The sequence below is a fragment of the Prorops nasuta genome, unplaced genomic scaffold (assembly GCF_024137725.1).
Source record: "Prorops nasuta isolate Cenicafe-Biocafe unplaced genomic scaffold, Cenicafe_Pnas_1.2 PNAS00003, whole genome shotgun sequence".
In the NCBI taxonomy this organism is placed as follows: Eukaryota; Metazoa; Arthropoda; class Insecta; order Hymenoptera; family Bethylidae; genus Prorops; species Prorops nasuta.
Window position 1 is genome coordinate 3134343 of NW_027116800.1, and position 23174 is coordinate 3157516.

A 23174-nucleotide genomic window follows, 5' to 3' on the forward strand; every position below is an offset into this window, starting at 1 on the left:
CGCTCGGCGAGCAATTTCGTCTCGAGGCCCCTTGCAAAGCAAATCTAATTAGCCGGTAGACGCGTGCTATTGCCACAGGAAAATCACTGCTCGCCAACTTTTTCAATTCTATACAGCGATAAACAACTTCTATATATATATATATATATATAGACGCACGTATGGAAAAATGCTGTCGAGATTCACTCGTTTGATCTCGCACCAAGAATAATCAACAGTTGAAATTTTCCTACAAGGATGACACTTTGTTAAATTTGCGATGAAACGCGTGTTAAGATGAGAATTTTACTCCTGAGAGATAAAGTTGAGGTGAGAAGAGGGAAAAATGTTGGATCGGTTGTTTTGGCGCGCGATTCACTCGATTTCTGGCCGATCGGTCACTTGAAAGGACTATGGCATGGTAATGAGCGGTGAAGAAAGGGAACGGCGCGAGGAAGAATAAATGGTAGAGAGAGGGAGGGGGGATTGTGGTCCTTGAGGAAAGACAGAGAGAAGGTGAGAAGAGAGAAGTGCTACAGCGGCGCCCCGGGGTCATCCATCATCCCAATAATTGCTTCCCTTCCCATCATATAATTCCTGTAGAACCTTTCCCCTTCAGGACCTCCTCCCCCTCCTTTAGCACCCGCTTACCCTGCGGTAACACCCGCCGCATCACAAGAGCCTAAAGGGATATCACACCCGTCGTCTCTCACAACCACTGGTTTCGCCTTTCACTCGCACTCCCCCCTCCCCCCCACTACTCATTCCCTCTCTTATATATCACAATTTTCCTAAAATCCTGCAGAAGAATCCGTTTCGCTAACTATATATAGGGTGACGAAAGCAGGCGTGCAATATTCAAAAGCAAACATCCATTGAGTTTCATCGAACGTCAAAAGTTTAGCCGTTCGTACGTAAATACGTACATATAGGTAGTTTATTAAGAGAGAAGAGAGGTTTTCTTTATTGATAAGAAGCAGCGCCGAGAGGTAAGTATGACAAAAGGATATAAGATAATGATATGGTACGCGGACGGTACACGACAATGTATGCTTCGCGTAGAGAGTATATACTTGTATGGTTTATACGTCAACAAGCACCTTTGGTAAGGTACGTATTGGTGTACATATAAATATAGCACGGAAATAACTAGTTGTGGAAAGAGAAAAACACGAGTAATGCCTACTATTATTTCTGATTCCGTTTTTATCGCGCGGGAGAGAATAATATAATTCTTCGTTCATTCAAGTCTAATCATTTATAGTGTTTTACGAGTGAATTCGTCGTACTGGCGCTATTATTGCCGGCGCGTTGAAATGTATTACATATATTACATTGGAGATTGGAGCGTTCTCTACTCTGACGTAAAAAGCAGAACGATATCAATAGTACGTGGAACGAAGCTTATCATTTTCACGCTAACCACTTCTCACGCCTACCGAGGAAAGGACTGCTCTGTTTGACCTTCTCTTCAACGTACACGAGCCAACAATGCTTTGCATAGTTCGCGATCAAGCTCCTGCCACAAGAATATTCGGTCGAAACTAGCTAATGAGGTTAATTATATTTGTTGATATATACTATATATATAAAATAGTGCACGAATGTGTATATTATCATATCGTTTGGCCTGTGTTTCTCGGAAACTCTGTCTACATTCCAGAAATATAAGAAAAATACATTATGCTCTAATAATATTTCATGCTTCCTTATCAAGTTTCTAGATTTTACAGCTGGCGGGGCCTGCGGATGAAAAATGGGGGAATAAAGTGATTGTGACATTGCTAGTTGAATCGATAGCTTCGGGGAAGAGCGAAAGCACTCGAGACTCATTACTTAGAAGGCAAATAAAGATTAACCTGTGTGTGCATGAAATCGCAGTTGGAGATTCTTATCGCGTTCCAGGTTAATTGCGACACGCGTGGAAAGTGCACGGACAGGGGACGTGATGCGATTGATTAGACGGAAAGCTGCCTGCCAGCCGGCCAACCGGCCAATAACCAACCAACCAACCACTCTAATTACAATGGAAAAGGAAGCTGTATTGCCGATAAACATGCACCGCTCCCCGCGATCATTCTTCATCCCCCGCATCCTATTCGACCATCCATTCAACTTTCTACAAAATTCTATCCCAACTTACTTATATCCATTCGAATGTGAGTTGCTCTGGATTTTTGAAAAACTTTTAGAGAGAGAGAGAGAGAGAGAGAGAGAGAGAGAGAGAGAGAGAGAGAGTGCGACAATGGTAAGTAAGGACCTGTGTTTAAAAGTGAGTGGGAGAAAAGTAAGAATTTCTTTGAAGGTGTTTGCCGCGCCCTGGGAACGGGTTCGTTGAGTTTACTTTTTGATGAGCCGGGGTGGAGAGAGAGGGAGAGGTGGTAGTGACTGCTCGCAGTCAGCTATCAGGGCGACGACTCGTCTTGAATTTCGTCATGGGAGTAGCTTGGAATGCGTAAAGGTGCCCATAGAATACGTGCACGAGTAACTTTGCTCGCTTCCTCGTACCAGAGCTCCAAAGAATCCCATTCATTGATATATATACATATATATATATATATATATATATATGTATAGAGAGAAGGCAAAGCATTTGGATTATATACGCGCAGGCGCCAGTTAGGAGAAAGGCTTAATGAAACATTTTCAACGAGGTGTCTTTCACCGGGCTTGTGTTTTTAGGTCGCCGAATTCCTCTCTGGAATTCAAACTTTTTAGCGCGTACGCGATCGATACTTATTCTTCCCTTCTTGCATCTCTTTTTCAACCTTTTCACTATGCATGAACCGAACCAACGCATGCTTCTTTCTATCTACCACACGTTCACACACACACACACACACGCCGACGAAATCCATCGACTTTACGCGATCGTTAAAAAGCAAAGCTACGGCTCTAACCGACGTACTCTAGCGCGAGCTTTCTAAGAGCGTTTCAAATATTTTCAACCGGAGAAGAATTATTGCGTCACCCTTTGCTCGGATCAATCTCAAATTTAAAACACTTCTCCGTTGACTCGATTAATGACTCAATTGGAATTCGTAAGGCAAATGCTCAAACGGTACATATATATATATATATGTAATACTCCATGTTCCAAGCAGATGAGATTTTTCAGATTATTTTTTAGCAAATTTCTACGAGAGACTCGTTCTTTTGCTCCCGATTTAACCGCTGTACAAGTTTCTATAGAGAATTAAATGGTTGCGCGTTAAAGATCATCCATCTGGTTGGTAACGGTGTATATAGTAGAGTACATAGTATAGAGAGGAGGGCGTTATCGTATACAACGCGAGTTCCCACGATTAACGCTGTGACGCGAACGAGCGCAAAGAATGACGCAGCTGCTATGCACGGATGATTTGTTTTCCTTACAAGTCGGGAAAACGCTGGCGCCTGCTTATAACAGCTACTCGAGAACGTTATCTCTGGGCCGATAAGTAGAATCGGGCGAAGGCTTCATAGCGAACGGATCTCGCTGATACACATTGGAGGCCCATTTCCGGTGCTGCGCTTATGAATGAAAACGGAGCTAATATTTCGAAAGAGAGTTCTCGGGCTCTCTCGTGCTTATCGACTGGTCGGTAACAACGTACGGTGAGGTGGGAGATGTGGAGGAGGGAGATGGGGGGGGAGGAGTGATAACGACGGCAGCGTTTGTGTACAGTGGGCTCATCGGTCATCATCGGAAGCCAGTCCTCGGCCTCTCTCTCTCTCTCGTAGTCGTCGGAGCAGTCTATACCAGGAGAGAAAGAGAGAAATATATATATATATATATATATATAACGCGCGCGCCAGCTACCATATTGATAATTATAAAAAATATTCAAGCAATCGTCATAATCGATAAGCGTAGCCCGTAGGTTTTCATCGAGATTAGGTACCGGGAGATACGCCCGTATGCTGTCCGTGTAATCATCGATCATATCGGAACAAATGTCTCGAAATTATTCTCGGTCAGAGTATTTTATTACTGCTTTTTTCTTGGTATTATCCTTGGGCTTTTTCTCTGCGGCGTCGAGCTACGATTATCAGTCGGTGACCCAGTGTCGCCAAACTGATAGCCCTCGCTATTGATATCTGCTGTTTTTTTTCGTACATATATATACCTACTCGAAAATTTCATTCACTCGACGTTTGGCCTTCTTGGGGAGGGGACGTTTATCGAATCTTCTCTTTCATTATATATGTAGGGTATTATTGTATATTAAAACTATTGCGCGTGTGTACTGTTCGGTCGAACAATACAGGTATTCGCTATAGTTTATACTTACGACAAGCATGTCATTGGACAAACTGTTGATAAATTCGCTCTGACCACACTATCGCTACTCACCTGAAACAGAAAAGAAAAAATATTTTATGGAAAAAGTCCAAGTATCCTTGCGGTCGAAATGCTTCGCTTTTGAACTCATCGTCGTCGTCGAGAAAAGCGTCATCAAGCGCGCGGTGCAAACAAGTTATTTTTTATGAAAGAACCGTAACCTAGAAAACCGGATAAGAGCATCGTGCATTATTCATTTAATTTTTCATCTGTTTATGACGAAGGTATGAGATTCAGCGAATAAATTGAGACATAAATATAAAGAAACCTCCCACAGCGTGGTGCATTCCACGCGGTATAACTTATATCTCCATTATAAGAATTTTTACAGCGAGATTCTTTGAGAATCGCGCCATCTAAAGTGTAATAAACATGGAATTAAACGAACGATAGGATATTGTCATTTGTCGTGATTATCGGTCGACTGTATTGTATATTTTCAGCGCGCGAGCGGGGTATACACTGTATACACACATACATATATATATAATAAGTTACTTCGGTAAAAGGCCATAGGAATGATTATCTTTCCAAGAGCGTTGGAATGTTATCTCTGGAAGCTGCCGCGGTAAAATCTGCATGATTAAAGGAAACTCGTGTATTCGCGCCTTTTATTCAAATGTCCCCTCCCCCTCGATGCTCGCTCCGACCCCCTCCACCACCCCCCTCCGTCGTTACCTGCCGTCTGCCGGCGTGGGGTTGGAATACAGCCGTTAATTATCGCGGTAACGTGGAATGCGACTTGGTTTCTCTTCCCATACCCCTCTGGCCCCCTCACGGTCCATGGAGTAGGGGATTTACTCTACTCGGTCCATCGGTAAAGCCATGGACCATCTCATTCATTCTATCTGCATTCCTTCAATGCTACCTGGCCTCCTGCATAGAATGCCCGCACGATAGCCCTTAATAAAACCGACCGATGCCGAAACCCGCCCTGTCAATTAACAGATAAATCCTGCATAATAATTTTCATTTAACTTTACGAGAGTCAATATATGCATATATATAGTATATCGATCCATACCTATTTTCACTTGGCTGTATCTATATATATAGGGTTTGCTGAATCGGTGCGTGTGGTCCTTGAGGAGTGCGCGCGCTCATTCGCTCTACGTTAATTTCGATTGAAGTATGCTAATGTAACATATATATATATATATATATATATACGTATAGTAGGATCGAGCAGCATTGAAAGTTTGGCAGACTAGGCGTCGCCTGTGAGGCCTCCGGCCGACGCGACCACCGTTCGCCACTCTTTATTTTTCTCAAAGTACCGTTACACGCCGAGCATTTGGAAACCAGCAGAGATCGGCAATTATCGCGCGAGTCAGTCGAAGCGACATTAGACGGCTGAACGAAAGAAACCCGTTTTCCTTGTCAGAGAGCGCGCGATAGTCGCATCGGCCAGTCCAATAAAATTCAACGAGCCTCCTATAAAGCGCGCCTTGCACCGCTTCGATAAGGCGGAGAAGATTTTTGGCAGAAAATCGTTACCGGTAAACATATATATATATATATATATATATATACAGGGTGTCCCGCGAACGATGGCCCTGTTAATACCATCGGGTAGGGTACGAAATTCTAAGCAAAAAACTTCTAAAATTTGTTTGGCTAGCACTCTTGGTTAAAAAGTTCTTTGCAATTAAAGATTCTCGATTATAATATCCGTTCTTAAAGAGGAAGATTGTTTTGGTCGAATTTAAGGCCAGAAATGCTAAGAGATTCTGTGAATTAAAATACTAAGAAAAATATAAAGCCAAACATCCATTTGAACCTATGAAGTGATTGAAGGCCGATCGGCAGCTTCGAGTGCGTGAGCCATTAAAACATTCAAAACATAAACACAATCGAGAAAAGCTATGAGCTAAGAATGAAACTTCTGCAACTTTCGTTTAAAAAATTAAGTATTTATATTTTTTAGTTGTGCGTATTTTCACGATGAAAATGAGTCCAAACGTGACATAATTACGGCTATTTTTAGCGATACTATTAATCAATTAAAACTTTTGATCAACTCTAGAATGTACGTAATTATGTTCCGTTTGGACTCATTTTCATCGTAAAAATACGTACAAATCAAAAATATAAATAATTAATTTGTTAAACGAAAGTTGCAAAAGTTTCAATCTTAGCTCATAGCTTTTCTCGATGGTGTTTATGTTTTGATTGTTTTTATGGCGCTCGCACTCGAAACTGCCGATCGGCCTTCAACCACTTCATAGGCTCAAGTGGATGTTTGGCTTTGTGTTTTTCTTATTATTCTAATTCACAGAATCTTAGCATTTTTGGCCTTTAATGCGACCAAAACAATTTTCCTCTTTAAGAAAGGTTACTGTAACCGAGAATCTTTAATTGCAAATAACTTTTTAACTAAAGGTGCTAGCAACAAAGTTTTTAGGACTTTTTTACTTCAATTTTTGTCCCCTATCCGTTGGTATTGGCATGGGCATCGTTTGTGGGAGACCCTATATACAGTATGGGCGTTGTTATAGCTGGAACGGAGAGCTCATTGAGGTTTCGAAGGAGAGATGGATGCACTGAAAACGATAAGATATATATATATAAGGTTCTAGGAGATGGGGGGAGCAAGAGTGAACGCAAAAGCAAAAAGAGGAATGGAAGCTGCACGGTACGTCCTTCGTATATAGCGGGAAATGCCGCCTCTCATCATCGGCATCTCATGGTAGTTAGAAGCGTATCATAACACGCTGTATAACTAGGGGTAGATTAGACGGAAGAGCTGGCCCGGTATTCCAGGTTTCAGGGCCCACAGGCCCAATACGCCAGAATAAAGTCTCGAAGCTCGGCGATTCTGGCCGAGATACCCGTTGCTCCTCCAGTACAGGCCCTCTCTCTCCTCCTTTCTATTTCCGCATATCGACCTCCTCCTCTTTGCCATCTCCTCCTATCTCGATCCTCTCGGCTGCGGGCCAAATCTTTTGTCTTTTCTCTCTCCCTCCCCCCCCTCTCTCTCTCTCTCTCTCTCTCTCTCTCTCTCTCAAAGCATCCCGACGTACCGGATGAATCCTTCTTACGACTTCCACTCTTTAGTCCCGCCGCCAAATCGCGTAGCCCTTTTATCTCCACCCCCACCCATCATCAACCCCACCCCCCCCCCCCCTCCCTCTATCTACCATTCCATTCTTTCGCTTTCAGCCACACCGCTGCGCTATTATATTATAAACGGTCGATACTTGGTTTCTATCATAGAAAACTTTGTACAAAAATATACATCTCTTGTGTAGAGAGTAACGCGATCAGTTATGTATCAAGTATACAGTTTGTCATTGAACTCTAATCCTCCGCGTTAATTTTAACACTCTTACCCATCGAAAGTACGATATATATAAATAACTATTAATGGAGTTCAATATCGATACGATGTTATTTTGAAATTGTAGCCCACTCGATTGGTGTACCATTGGATCAGTGTCGCTTTTGCAGCCGAGTGAAAGCAGCAGGGCAGGTAGTAGCTGCGCAAAGCGCCAAGTGTCCGTCCGTCCGTCCGCGATGGTTAGCCCGCGAATCTCTCGCGCGTTTCTCTCCTGCGGGGGGTGCGGGTGTTAGGGAGGGGGATACTTTTAATCGATACGGTCTTTCTTGAGAGGAGATTGCGCGTTCGGGGAAGGTTACATAGAGGCTCGGCGGCAGCTCCTTTCGCAGGAGCTGCTCCTGGGCTCCTCCCTTGACGAAGGTCAAGACACATGAATCTCCATTGGCCCGAGGTCGTCGCGCCGTTGAATTTCGACGAGGCCTTCCGAGAAAGTCGGCGGCTGCGGCGGCGATCCGATGCCTTCTATCGAAAACAACCAGCGTAGAACCAGCATCGGAGGAGGCGCTCCCTCCCCCACTACCTCGTCCACACATCCTTCGCGTCCTCTCCTCCCCCTCCCCCTCACGGGCCTTTTCTTAGGTGCCATTCCTACCCCTTCTACTCTCCTCGCTCCACACACAGCTTTACATCTCCCGCGCTGCCCCCCCCCCTCCCCCTCCTCATCCTCCTTCACCACCACCACCACCGCTACCCACTATATAGGAGTTTCTCACTTTTTTACGAGCGGCGTTCGCGCACGGCGCTAACGAGCTTCTGCGACTGACTTTATCGTTCCGGACCCACTCACCAGCCGTGTGCTGTGTAGGTGGCTTGGAATCTCTCTCCTATCCTCGCAACTGCTTATTATACAACTAAGCGCTTCAATTAACTGTCAACTCAATCATTTTCCCAATGCTAATTTAATTGCCAAGCTAAAGAGACAAACCTTTCAATAACGCAATTACTTTGACGGAAATTAGCACACGCGAGGCTGTACTTGAAAATCTACATCTCGCGCCTTTCCTTTTCTTCGTTCCTGCGATCCATTCTCGTTGCTTGCCGACCTTCCAATTTTCTCCTTATCTTCGTTTTATATTCTACAGGTTATACAATATATACATTTAGCTATATTCTTCTTTTCGCCGGCGTTTAAAGGTGTTTTAGTATAATAGCGCTGATAAGCAGCACGATTATAGGCGGAAAGGCACAAATGAGCGAGCCTCGTTACTATATATACATATATCGGACGAGACGAATCACCTTCGCATATACTTATATATACATGTATACTATATAATAAGGAATCGACAATGAGTTTCCGAGAAACGCAGAGTTTAACATAAATTTTGGTTCTCGTTCCATTTCGGCGGCTTTCTCTGGCGCTCCCCCCCCCCCCTCCTTTTACTCTCTCTCTCTCTCTCTCTCTCTCTCTCTCTTTCCCTCTCTAGACGCTTTCATTTGGAAGAACGCGCAGCCTGCCCGCGCAAGGAAAACTGTCCCACGACACCGGAGCAGTCTTCTTTTCCGTTTTCTCAGGACCCGAACGCCGAACGTGCTTTGTAGCCACATTTTTCCTTAAAAGACCTACCCCAAGGTTCCTGGAATCGATGGACCCACCAAGAGCCTCTTTGCCCTCCTTCCTTCATCCACTTTATCTTCTTGCCTTTCTTTCATTTCCAAAGGCATCCAATATTTCTTCACGTTCTTTCTACCCACTAATACTTTCGCTCACATCGTAATTTTCAAACATACCGCAGCTATACTCGGTCCCGTACACTATATATATACTCCATACTAATTATCCATTATTGCCAGAGAGGACTCCCGTGCATATATAGCGTGGTATATCTATGACGAAACCCCGATCGGATCGGATTCTCCGTCGAACCAACTGTGAAAAAAAAAAAGAGAGGCGGCTTTATTCGGGGTGAGGCTATAAGGTACTGAGAGAGCGAGCTGTTGAGATTCCCACGCGTCATTCCGTTTCTCTCGGTCGAAGCGAGAAGGTCGACATAATATTTAAGATAATCCCGGACGGAAGGTGGAATCGTCCTCGAGTTTCTCTGATCCTTTCATTCGCGCCCCCCCCCCCCCTCTCTTCCCCATCTCTTCCTTCTATCCCTTTCCCAGAACTTCCAGCAGAAACAGTATAGAATTTATGGACTCAATTTTTTCGTAACAAAAAGAAAATATTCCAAACTTTCGAAAAGTCCATTGTACCGCGCTAAATAGCATCGATATTTCGGCACAATAAGACAAAGAGACTGCCGAGAGAATTCTTGAATACATATATAATACATATTTAAGAACGAAAGGGGTACATCTCGCAATACCGTGGTCGTGTTGCGTTGCAGGAATTTTAGCGCAACGAAAAGGACAATCGATCTGCTCCTCGCCTCCCCATTGGCACACTCGTCTCGTACTCGCTGGAGGAAAATATTGCGATGCTTCGGTCGAGAGAGAAGAATTCCTCACGTGTTTCCCTTGATATCTGTAGGAATTAAAGAACTGTTCGTCAGAGTGTGCTGTTGGGACATTCGCACGGCGGCGCCTGCATCAACATTTCGAAAGCATCGCCTCTTTTCTAGGAACCGATAGATCTTGGAAGGTCCACTTGACTCCCAGGCCATACCTACTTTCGAGAAGAAGCGTTGTAAGATTTTTCTCTCTGGCCTCGCGCTCCCTCGCTCGCTCGGGGCTGCGCTTCTTTTGCCGCCCGAAAACAAACTTCCACGTATTTCGATATCCTTCGAGAGCAAAGGCGCGAAAGCATACCTGACCATGCGAGCCGTTTAATCTGCCAGCCATAATAACACGCCTAGTAAATTGATATCTCAGGATCAAGGAAAAACCGCGCTTCGTTCATTCATTCGTCGATGCTATTATATCTCGATGTAGAGAGACGCCGAGAAATAACAATGCTTTTCTTCCTTCGTTCACCCGCGACTCACGAACGACGCATACATGGAAAGCTCTGATCGCGACGAGGACAACTGTCCGAAGATATATATATATGTATATATACGAGTAGCCAGGATCGAAAAATCCCCTTACGCCGGAATCCAACGACCTACAACATTTCATCTCGCTTGTAATACCAGATACTCAACTATATAGTATATATGTACATATAGTGGAGGGATAAATAAAGGGTGACGGGGCGACAAGGATCCTATCCCGTTAGGGGAGACGAGAGGGAGGTATATACACCGGTGCGGTGCTCTAAAGAAGAAAATAAAAGAGGAAAGAAAGAAAAAACGAAGAAACATGTTGAAAGTGCGAAAAAGACGTGGCGTGGTGTGGCGTGGCGTAGCCACACTTGCCACTTCTTTTCCTTCTAATCTTTTTTCGTCGTCGGTGACGTCGTTGTGGCGTGGCGTGGCGTGGCGTGGCGTGGCATGGCATGGCGTGGCTTGGCAAGACTCGTCTCGGGCCCCGCTCTGTTGTCTATGGATCGGCAAGGCGCGATTGGTCCGTGGCTCGATGGGCACAGTCATTCACAGAAAACACAGAATGCAGACGGTCACGTGACCGGGCCTCCGAAGGGCCCAGGGAGGGATCGGAGGATCTCCTATGGCGCCAGCCGGGTTCACCGTTCGCCTTCCTTTTCTCTTACACCCCCGCAGGTCTCGCAACACCGCAAACTCCTATGATCCCAAGGGATACACCGTCCCGATAACCCATCGACGCATTGGGCCTTATTAACGCCTATACGCATATATAGATATATATAATAATAAAAATCCTGTCTATATTGATTTATCGTTTCGAAAATTCTCCGAATGTTTTTCGCGCGTAGAATGAGAATTTGTGGAGTGGGATTGTTTGTGCGAGGCGGGAAAAAGAGGATCGCGCTGGAGTAAAAGCAAAGCGAAGCGAAGCAAAGAGAAGAGAGGAGAGGAGAAAGAGAGCGAGAGTAAAAAGAAAGACGACTTGGTGGGGGGGGGGGGGGTGGGGCCCTCTCCTTCCAACAATTTCAGCAGCATCTCGCTCGCTACTACCACCAAGCGCGTCACCACCTCCAGCAGCAGCAGCAGCACTCTAGCGGATAGTAGCGTATAGCTGTGATGCTCGAGAGAAAACCGACCAGGGTGGTTCTCACCCCATTGCGTGGTTCGGACGCTGTGTCGGTGGCCCGATTCTCGGAAGGACCTCATTTGTTGCTCGCTGCTATATATCTCCTCTCTCCTCGGGGCCTCTCCCCCTGCCTGGTGTTGTTGCGTCCAAGAACTTCGGGATGCTGGGAATAAGTGCATACTTTTAACGAAAACGGCCCTTGCCGCGTGAAGATGTGGACACGCGCACAGATACATGTTTACTCGGGCGCAAACATGCATCGGAATTCCTGTCGGTGAGTGATCCGCTCTCGAGCGCACAACACATATGAATACTGATGCGAACGCCGTGCAGGATACTAAAGTATTTACTATATTTTTTTTCCTTCTCTCTCTCTCTCTCCCACCCCCTCCCCCTCCTCCTCTATCCTTTCTCTTGACCAAGATCTAAGCGTGAGAACTGAGATAAAACTGTCGAGCCAAGTGTAAAAAGGGATGGCTTAGGGACGATTAGCCCGTTGAGATAGCTCTATCGGCATAAATGAAGAGATAGATAAGAGGTAAATCTCGCGATAAAAGAATTTTCGAAAATCGTCCTTCGCTCCACTCTCTCTCTCTCTCTCTCTCTCTCTCTCTCTCTACAGCTACTAGTCCGACGACGGGGCATTATTGCGAGCTTGTTTCAGGGAGACAAAGTAAACAGACGCCCACGCTCTTATTCGGAGAAGCCTCAGGATCGTCGACCTCGATTATCGTCAAAGGGGAGAGGAGGTGAAGCGGGAAGGAGAGGTGAAGTAGAGAAACGAAGCTAACAAATATCGGAAGACACCCGGAAAAAAGGAAGGGGGAGATCCCGCGGTGCCTTTCTCCCTCCCCTCTCTCTCTCTCTCTCTAGTATAGTTTCCATTCGCCGCAGCTTCTCTTTCTCTCCTTCCGCTCGTGTTTCTCTTTCATCGGACGATGATGCCGTGCGCTTGTCGTCAGATTCCGAAGAGGTATACTACCTATATATATATATATACACGTAAGAATGTGTAAGTGGTCCCTTCCGAAATCTTACCTACTGTCCACCTTACATATATATATATATATATAAACTGATGAAGCGTGTATTCGCGAGTGTTCCTATATACGTATATCGAAGAGATGCATAGATCTCGAAGAGCAAGGCTCGCAGACTTGGCAAAATACATGCCTTATGAGTCTCTCGAAGGCTACCAAATATGGCTGCCAGGAAGCTAGTAAAAAGAGCAGCGACCGCGACCCGAATGGAAGAGACATCGGGAATTACTAATTACAGAGCGATCTACCTTGGCCGATACCGAGGGACCGCATCGCGCGGCCCAGCTCGTAGCAGCGGCAAAGAAAAGTTGAAGAAAAGCACAGAGGGAATACAAATTACGATAATTAACTATATAGCGTATGTACATAGGTGGAAATTATTTGTGGAGTTGCATCTCTCGCGATGGACGCCGAGGAGAGAGTGGTAAAAAGTTATGAATTGCGAAGAGGACCAAGAGGGAGGACCGAGCGAAGAGTACGCGCGCGGTCAGCAGAGGGCGGGAAGCCGAGGTTATATAGATGCAGGAGTGGGGATAAACTGGCGGCGCAGGATTTAAAGAACTGGAAGCGAGGTAAACAAAATATTCCTGTTCATCGGTGTGTACGCAGAGAGCAAGACTATGCAGGTTAGTGTGTTTGTGTTCGAGGAAGAGAGGAGGGGGGAGAAGGGAAGAAAATAAGGAATGTATGCGCGGGCGCGCGTGTGTATATGGTAGTAGTAGGGGGAAGGAATCAGGGGGAGGGGGCTGCGCGCGAGAAGAGGATGGATAGCGCAAAAGCATCCGGTGGCGCCGCGCGCTAGAGAGTGTATTCCTCGACAGGTACGAAAGTAAAGGGGTAAGGAGAGTGGAGAGGGGAGGGGGCACAAGGGTCCACGGTGTGCGTTTGTTGCTCGTTACGGGAAGCGGCAAAAGGGGTCGTGTGGCCGAGAAGGAGGAAATCGCGATGGTAGTGGTAGTCGTTGTTGATGGTGTGTTGGTGGTATCGGTGGTGGTGGCGGCGGTAACGGCGAACAGAGGTGAGAGGGAAAGGACGGGAGTTGTGGAATGCGGCCGTGGTCCCGGTATATACGCGCCAGTCGGCTATGCCAGGGTATTTGTGTATTTATGTGGAACACAGGCGAAAGAGGGAACGAAGGAGCGAGCGAGATGGACGGAAAAGAGCCAATGGCCAACCAAGGTGTGCTGCCCTTTTGGTTCGAAGGACCGAGGAGAGTAGGCAGGTACTCGAGCATCCGACTATGCAGCAAAAGCACCAGGAACCAAACGACAACTAACCCTTTCCCCCACTCTATCTCGCTGCAACCACCACCACCACCACCACCACCACCACCATCATCATCATCATCATCATCAACACCAGTACCAGCGATACTTCACCACCTCTCGCTCCTCGCTATTCTTCTTTCTTTCTCTCTTTCTCTCTCTCTCTCTCTCTCTCTCGAAAGAACCGAAACGCCTGCAGACTCATCGAGCCGCTGCTTCGAAATTCCAACGCGGAGTTCCACGGCCCAACAACAACATTCGCGCGATCGCTCCTTCCTTCCTTCCTTCCTTCCTTCCTTGCTTCCCTCTCCCTCAATCCTTAAACCTCGTACACCAGTAAATAATCTTCTCCAATTAGAGCTAGCTACGAATCGCCACTGAGATCACGATCCGATTCTTACGATAGATCGATGATACTTCATTGGAACAGGTGAAAATCGAAGCTCCCACACTACCGGCAACTTATTTCGTCCGGTTGACAATTTTCGGACGTTTTGCTCGCTACCTGGAACGGTGGACGCGACACGAGTATGCGACACGTGAGAGAATGTCGTCGTCGTCGGTACTCGGTGTAAAAGCAGTGGTTTTGGGAGCGCCAATGGAGTGGGGAGAGGATGTTTGGAGGAGTATTTATGGGTGGGGAGGAAAATGCAGGAGACTGCGGTGAAACTGTGTCGTCCCGTCCCGCACGCACGGTGCGTGCATGACGCATGCAGTCTCGCGTGGAAATAATCAGGAATATAGCGCGACTAAATCGAGAGGGAGGAGGAGGAATCGATGTTGATGATCGTGTTGGCCGGGGCCGCTGGAGACTCGCGGAACGGCGCTCGGTATTCCAACCACGTGGGAGCATCCTCTTGCTCCGCGAGATTTCGAGCCAAAAGACATTGAGGCTGTTGCGTCAACGGAAACTCGCGGCCGTAGATCGAGCCTACTCTTCAGAGTCGCAGGTGTATTTTGACCTGGAAATTCAATGGTGCAGGGCTCTCCCTCTCTCTCTCTCTCTCTCTCTCTCTCTCTCATAAAACTTACCACCCCGCAGCATTTCTATCGAAGAGAATCTATCATTATTCGCCGCTCGCATCTGCAAGATGATTATCAGCCCTTGACATATCGCTGGGAACGAGCGATGCTCGCCAAAGTGGCTCCTAATAATCCGGTAATTACTCGAGCCGCGTCTCCGACGCATCGGTTATCGTCGAGAAAAATTCGAGGAATAATCAAGGGAGAAAATATTTGTGCGTCTGGAGGATCATAAATCCCGGGGTTTCGCTGCTTACGTTGGGCAATCCAGAGCCCGGTGAAATGATCTCAATGGCCTTCGAGCGGCCCATAGACTATTCTACGAAGCAAAAGATCCTTCCCGTGTGCCGCTTCGGGAGTCAAATAAAATCAGCTCTGCGTCCAAATGACCAATAAAAATTTCGATCAGCTCGTCGAAGGATTTAGCAGCGCTAAACCTTTTCTCGCGCGAGACTAATAAACGCATTAATATACGCCGGTGTTACGACAGTTGCGGCGTTCGTCGGTCTATTGGGACGAGCCGATGAAACAGGAGGTAAGAGTGGGGTGGTGTTTTTGGCAAATTTGCTAATCCAAGCACATCTCGATCGCTCTGTTCGTTACTGCTAACACTGTGTTTTTGTTTACGAGAGGAGAGAAAGCCTATCATAGACACACCCGTGATTCTCGAATAATATATAGTATATGTTACTGTTTTTTTTTGTGTTGCAAAGGCCCTCGAAGCGAGCGTTCGACGTGCGATCAGCGGGAGATCGTGCCGTCTCTATCCAAGTTTCTCGCAGCGCACACACACACAACTCGGGCGGTCCAGCGGCGTCGGTGGCCCCCCACTCCGTCCCCCTCCCCCTCCCTCCTATCTCCACCACACAAGCGAATACAAGAATCGAGTGGTAAAGAGAAAGACTGTGCGTTTATGTATGTGCGTGTGCGTATTTATAATGCAGAGAGAGAGAGAGAGAGAGATGGAGCATATAGGGACACTGTGCGTAGTTTCATGTACAGACTGCATGTTTTACAGGTATGTGTGTTCCGACTGGTATAGAGGAGAGGACAGAAGAGAAGAGAGAGAAGAGGCAAGGAGGAGGAGGAGGAGGAGGGAGGGAGGCGTCGCTCCGTGGGAACCGAGGAAAACGTTTCCCGCATACCACCCCACTCCGACGGACGACTCGACCCTTCCCCCGCCGCGCGAAACTCGCACACACCGATCCAACTTACACGCATTAGCTACCTACACGTGTAAACACCCGCCGTATTACGTAGGAATCGTGGGTATGAGCGATACACATACACACACACCTTCACCCACCACTACCAAAGCGGTACAGGCTCGAAGAGTCGAGTCGTACGTTGTGTTTGGATGGTAGAGAATGCGTGGATCCTTGTGTGTAGCCGTGCGTAGATGTATAGCATTGGCCACACGCGTTCACACATACTTTCGCAAGTGCGAGAACGAACGTGAGACGACAACGACAACAACGACGACGACAACGTGACCAGTCGGTAACTCCTACGAGTGCAGTAGGTATACACGCACACACACACACACACACATATATATACGTGCGCGATCACACGCGGTGGTTGCGGCTGCGGCTCTGCGGCAACCGCATCCTTCTCTCTTTTACCGCCACCACCACCGCCGCCGCTGGTTTTCTTTCCCTCCTCGTCGGTTGCTGCCCTCTTCCTCCCTCCCTCCCTCCCACCCAGACTTATCCTTATCCTTATTGGAACGACGCAGTTGCGCGTACCTACCTACCGCGGCAGAGAGCGAGCAACTGCGTCGTAACTCTCCAGCAGGACTCACGTATACATATATCACGTTGCGCGAGACTGGAGCCTCGCACCACTTCCCATATATATATATATATATATATATATATATATATATATATATATAGGTGTGTGTGTGTGTGTGTGTGTGCTACATATTAGATTTTGCCAAATAGCTGCGACGACCGCCTATAGTGTCCCTCGCTAATTAGTGCCCTTACTTTCGATATCCCTCCCCCCCTCCCACCCACTCCTCTGTCCAACGTCTATTTGGACGCGCATCCTTTCTCACCCATCGAGACGTTACGCACAATTAGCTTGCAAAGTACGAGATTAACTCGTGTCCCCAAATTACCAAGCAGCTCCTTTTCCCCTGTCAAATAGGTTTCACAGTCTCTCGTTGAAGCAACACTGATCGATTTCTGTAAGCCATGTAGAGAATATTGTAGATATTAACACATTGGCTCGCATTCTTAATGAAATCATAAGTCTGGTTTTGCGTCAAACGTTTTATTGTCATGTAAATTAAGTCATAGATAAAACTCACCGATACTGGACACCTTATTGGAATTAGAGTGTATCGTTAAGCGACTTACCTGAAACAAAAGAGAGAGAGAGTAACAGCGTTAATTACATAGATATATATAGTTTGGGTATCGAATGATGGATAATGATTTACTTTTATATAAATAAATTAGATCGGAGAGAGGATGGAATATAATCAATTATCTATTTTCCTTCTTGAGCGTATCGTGCGCGCATCTCGATTAAACTAATTAATTAGTTGTTTAATATGGGCTGGTAAAGTAGTTGCTGGTGGAAGAGAGCGATAAGAAACAGTTGATATCGGACGACGCGATGCCGGGAGAATTGAAGTGTTCATTTGGTTCGAACGTTTTCCAGATGTATTTTTTTCTACCAAGTTTGTGGGACCTTTCTTCGAGGGTAGGGGGAAGAGAGCGGGGGAAGAAGAAGGCCGATGGAGGAGGAAGAGGAGGGGGGGGGGGAGGGAGGAAACGGATGAGGCTGTCGGTGAGGGGACAGGGGTTAAGACATTGAGAGAAAGAGAGGGGCAATAAGGAGGGGAGAGGGGGGAGGAGAGGAGAGGAGGGGGTCGAAGAAGGCCGCGGTCCAGATGAAAGGGACCCAAGGGAGGTCGCCGCCCTTCCAGGAACCCTTATAAACTTGGACCCAATCCTCTATTTCGCTCCTCTTCATTCTTCATTCTATCTTGCTTGGGAGGCTTGTTCACGTGAGCACACATTCAGCAAGAGGCATGGATCCAGTGAAATAATCCTCGCGTATGAAGAGGAGAGGGGGAAGGAGTGGGAGAGAGAGAGAGTATAGTGCGTGCGCGCAGAGAGACGCACACCTTCGAGTGTTTTTCGTAGATTCCCAGATTTTTTTCCCTGATAAGTCGAGCTTTCGAGTATGTATGCCAGAGCACCGCGTGGGAAGCTGCCGAGAAGGACATTCACATGTATATCTATTATTAAAGAAAGTCGACAGGATCCTTTTCGAGTTTTCGTATATGCTATTATTGCGCTGAAAAGTAAAATCTTAGCTCGACGCTCGTCCTCCCATAACATCGTCTCTCTCCACTAAAAATTTAACGCGAGGATCTGGAGCGAACGGTTGAAACTTGCGATTAACGCAATTAATTCGTCGGATGGATGCCGGAGTATCGAAGATTTTTCGTTGAAATTTAGTCGATTGGTATTGCTTCGTGCAAAGCGCGTCTCGATCCTCCGACTCAATCGGAAGCAGCAGCAGCAGCCAAGGAAAGAAGAGAAGACAAAGGGAGGTATCAGCGTGGTTGAGTAAAGGATATTCGGGAGTGTATGGCTGATGGTGGAAAGGCAAGAGGAAAGGCAAAAGGCAGGAAAGGACAACTATTTCGGATGCGTGCAAAGTGAGGCCGCTCGTAGCAGCGAGTAAAGTAATCATCGGCAAAATTGCTTGACGAGATAGTCAGATTGGCCGCTGGCCACTTGGTTGCTCGATTGTCCAGACACGCCCCTGGCGAAATGAAATTTGATTTTGTCGGGCAATTTCGCGCCCAAATCAACCACCTCGCTGGAAAGATAGGGGAGGGGGAGCAGTAAGGGGGGAGTTAAAGTTGGACAGAACTCTGTGTCGAAGGGGCGATAAGAGAGTACAATTAGGGAAGATGGGGGAGGAGGAGAATGAGCCAGAGTGCTCGTAACGTCGTTAAGGACGCACTCTCGTGGTATTGGCCCCATTGAGCGCTCAGAATCATCTTTCCTACTGTCGAGTGCACTCTTCAGGGTTCAAAGGCTCGCCTCAAATATAATAGGACCTGCTGCGACTCGCTGGACGCGCCGCCGGTGCTCACGATCCGCGCTTTTCGAGACTCGCTAACTAGCTGCCCCTTAATAACTATATATATATATATATATATATTTCTTAAGCGGATGTCCCGCCATAACCCGTAGGTTAATTTCTACGGGAGATTCTGTAAGCGAAGAGTGAGAACCAGGAGACGCGGTAGTTGGTACGCGTTTAAAGAAAGATAAATGGACTATCGGAGTTATTTTTGGCGGTGGACGCGTTGTAATGGGGTTTACAACACATTGAGGGAGAGGGAGGGGGGAGAGTAGGAAGAAGGAAATGATAGGAGAGAAACATTTCCGAGGCCGGAACCAGTTAATTTATGCGACGATTAGTTGGTCGAGAAGAGGCGAGCAGCGGTCGCGGCAGGTGGGGATCGAGGGACCGTGCTTGCTTTGGCTTGGAGCTGGCTGCCTTTTTGCCGATGGCCGCCATTTTGGTCTCTCCTCGCGAGCATCGGGTACGCAACTTCCATCGCCGCCACATTCCTCCGTCTTAACGTTAAACGTCATTTAATGAGGGACTCAACTTTTTCACCATATATCAACCTATCAGTCTAAACATCGCGCTTAAAAATCACTCCTATCTTTTCAATTAACATTCTCCACCCGTGGAACAGCGACGGAAAAAAGAAAAGTCAAGCGCACGAGATTAACGTTTACGGATTTGACGATAAAATTAACTGTCCGTCAAATTACGGGAGTAACGAGGAATGCGAGATATTTCTGCAACGGGGCAACAACAACACACCTATAGCGGCAGTCTGGTCAATGCATTGTTTCTCTACTGAAGTCAAAGTGGGCGGAGAAGAATAGTAGTAAAAGAGGCGGTGTAGCGGGAGGGGGGGGGGGGGGAGCAACGGAGTGTGGAAAACAGAAAGTCTCGCAGCTTCGGTTGACTATTTTCGACTCGACTTCGTAGAAGCATACAGTTCGTCAGCTAGTTTATGGCGCCATCACTCATTCCGCGGCTGGTCCAACGATCTGGCATAATATATATACCGGGTGGTCGATAGGACGACGATCGCAGTGTCGCGTAACCGACGAGGGAAAAATCTCAAAAAACTTTGCTATATCAGCAGCGCGAAAAGTGTCAATCTTACAGTCGTCCGATCCAAGGAACAAGCAGATTCTGCTTTTATAATTTTGATTAAGGGGTTCCTGCGAGGATTGTTGGGAAAAATGAGGAGCGTGGTGCGCGTCGAGCTACGCGAGTGGATCACGAGGATGATGATGTTGCGTGTGGGCCGAAACTTTGTAACCCTTTTAGGTGTGCCGTGAGGGAATATCGCGTGCAGTCCGTGGCTCTTTGCTGGCTTGGATCTCTCTCTCTCTCTCTCTCTCTCTCTGTTGGTCGGGGTGTGCAACAGAGTAGCAGGTTGGTCGTTGTGCGGTGCGCATCTGTCTGTGTGAGTGATGTAGATACGGTAGCAAGGCGCGCATCGAGCGAGGTTAGAAGGATGATGAACGGGGAACGTAAGTATGCGCGTACATGCGATCGCGGATGGCCCGTTGCTTCGTCAGTCGGCCGCGCAGTCCTCGTTGAAGCCCGAGATTTGCATGGCTATACCGGATGTTTACAATCTGCCACTTGACTGCGACTGCCCGTTGCAATAATTCCTTCCGCGTCTCGGCGTCTCCTTCACCTTCATCGATTTTCCAACATAACAGTCGCGAAACATCTCCGACTCTGTACGAGGTTCTTCAAACTTTCCAAACAGTTTTTGCACTCGCTCTCTCACTTATGCACATATACACACTACCGAATCACTCCCACGCAAAAATCATTATTATCGATCATTTGCGATTGATGAAATTTCGCCAGAAGGATTTGCGCAGCGCGTGTCTCGTGGGTTCAACGACCTCGGCTTGTTTCTCAATCGTAATACCATAGCGACCCCTAAATCACGGTCGTGGTCGTTGCATCGCGCACGCCGCCTATCGGTACTCCATCGTTCCGTCGTGTTGTGAGTGCGGTGTGCGCCGTGGAGAAACGACCGAGTCGCGCCACGCACGCATCAACAAAACCTTGCGTATTGTTGCGCATTGCTGCGTGCCTGGCACGGATCTAAGTAGCGGGACACGCTAACCTTCTCTCTCTTTCTCTCCACACTCATGCTTACTACTGACCCCCCCCCCCTCTCTCTCTCTCTCTCTCTCTCACCCACTCTTCGCTACATTGTTTCTAGATCGCGCATCAAACTCCTCGCGTTCACTTTTTATTACGGGACATCCATACGTTTATTGCTCGCATTAAACTCCAACGACCCTTTATTCCCGGTCGAATATATCCGTCGTTGGATTTGGCGAAAGCACAGTGTTCGCATTAATATTCGCATGTGGGTGTGTGGAAGAGGAGCAACGATCGTTGAATTTGAAAAAAAAGAGGCTAGAGCTATATAATAGGAAATTGGACTCGAAATTCTCGCGATTCCTAATTACTGCCAGGATTTTAGTTGGAGCCTGGGCTTATCGTAAGGAATTATAGGAAACTCGATATAACGTTAAGCACTGCACGAGATGGGAATCAATTAGACGGAGCGCGGTACCGGAAGTAAGACACGCGTACTTCGCAGCGCGCCTGCGCGTCATCCTCCATTCGCTTCTACCATACCACCAGAGACTTCATCTTCTTGACGTACGCGAACCCCACTTGCACCCTCATTAGGTTTCCCTTCACGTACAGTACACGACGATAATACTCATGCACGAAAATCAATGATAGTTGTGCAGTCGTGCAATTTTGCTCAAGATTCTTCTTCGAGCTTTCCAACAATTCTTTCCAGTTGATCTTCACCCCGAGTGATATTAGAAGATGAAGAAGAAGGGGACGAGTCAGTGTTATTAAATAGAGTATATAGGCGAAGAGGTGAGTGACTCTCCTTAGGTGTAATGTATATGCTCGGACTATTGCGCACACCATGTGGCAGGCGGTACTATATACTGGCTGGCTGCTCCTTCGCCAAACGCGGGACTCTCGATATAATTTTTGGCTGCACCGAAACACAACTGTGCTACGCGCGAGTTACGTCTTTTCACGGGAAAGACGACACTTTGCGGCAGCTGCCATCGAGATATTCTCCCTCATTCTCTCTCTCTCTCTCTCTCTCTCTCTCAGTGCCCGCGTGCGCGCGGGCGAACGAGCGCACCGTGCACTAATGGAATTATAATGAGGGGGCGACGTTTCTCTACCGGAAATGGAACGCCGTGAAAGAATGTCACCCTTTTTCTCCCCTAAAGATAGCTGACAAGAAACAATGAATCCGCTCTTTCGAAACGTACAATGCTGTCGGCACATTGGCTGCTCGGCTGTTTGCTTCACTAGCTTACTGACTGACTGGATGACGCGCGCGCGCGCAATTAGCAGTAACGACGCCAAAATATCATCCACCAGCACAGTCGGCAACAATGTTGCAAACGCTGAAACACCCTGGAAATTGGGCCGCTGTCTCCTTTCCGCGCTAATTATTACACTGATGGCTCGACCATTCATTTCGCAGCGTTCCTTCTGCACGCCATTGTCAAACTTGTCGATGAGCCGACAAAACTTTTCCCCTCGATCGATATCCAAGTAGCACGAAAATCCACAATACCCTTTCCCATCGAGCTTTCTCATTAATTCTAATAATATTCCGTGTAAGGAAGTATTATACTCGGAGGCTTTTCAGGGAGAAAATTACAGTATCCCGAGAATTTTATCGACGAGAATCGAGGGTGAAATACGAGGATGCAATAACGAAGAAATACGATCGTCCGGCGATGCTACCACGTCGATGCGCGAGACTCTCCGATGAATCATTGGCGCTTACCTTCCTCGGCCTATTATTGCCAAGGTCAATCGCGCATCGAGTCGTCTCGTTGGTATTGCTAAACCGCGCGTACCAACCCTTATATAGTTACGTGATAACTCTTATCTATCGTGCCACTAGATACATCCTTTGATTATCAGAGTAAATTGAGTTTATTTCGTAGTGTGTTGATGGAACACGTATGTCGACGAGTGTGCAGGGATCGACTGTGTTTAAC

General features: G+C 47.1%; 1 protein-coding gene across 6 annotated transcripts in view; it reads right to left on the minus strand.

Annotated features, from left to right (window-relative positions):
* The window catches only part of LOC136786224 (serine/threonine-protein phosphatase 4 regulatory subunit 1-like), a 71183-nt gene that overhangs the window by 40624 nt on the left and 7385 nt on the right, over positions 1-23174 (minus strand). For 2 of the 6 annotated variants that reach the window (XM_066747824.1, XM_066747826.1), the window contains exons 1-2: positions 5065-5103; positions 4254-4315 (exon numbers count right to left, since the gene is read on the minus strand). The exons of 2 other annotated variants lie outside the window; for them this stretch is intronic. In XM_066747824.1, coding sequence (XP_066603921.1) covers positions 4254-4315; positions 5065-5088 — 86 coding nt within the window. In that variant the 5' untranslated portion in view covers positions 5089-5103. Of the gene's footprint in view, positions 1-4253; positions 4316-5064; positions 5104-23174 lie in introns of those variants that run through there. 2 more of the 6 variants (XM_066747825.1, XM_066747827.1) reach the window with 1 other exon arrangement.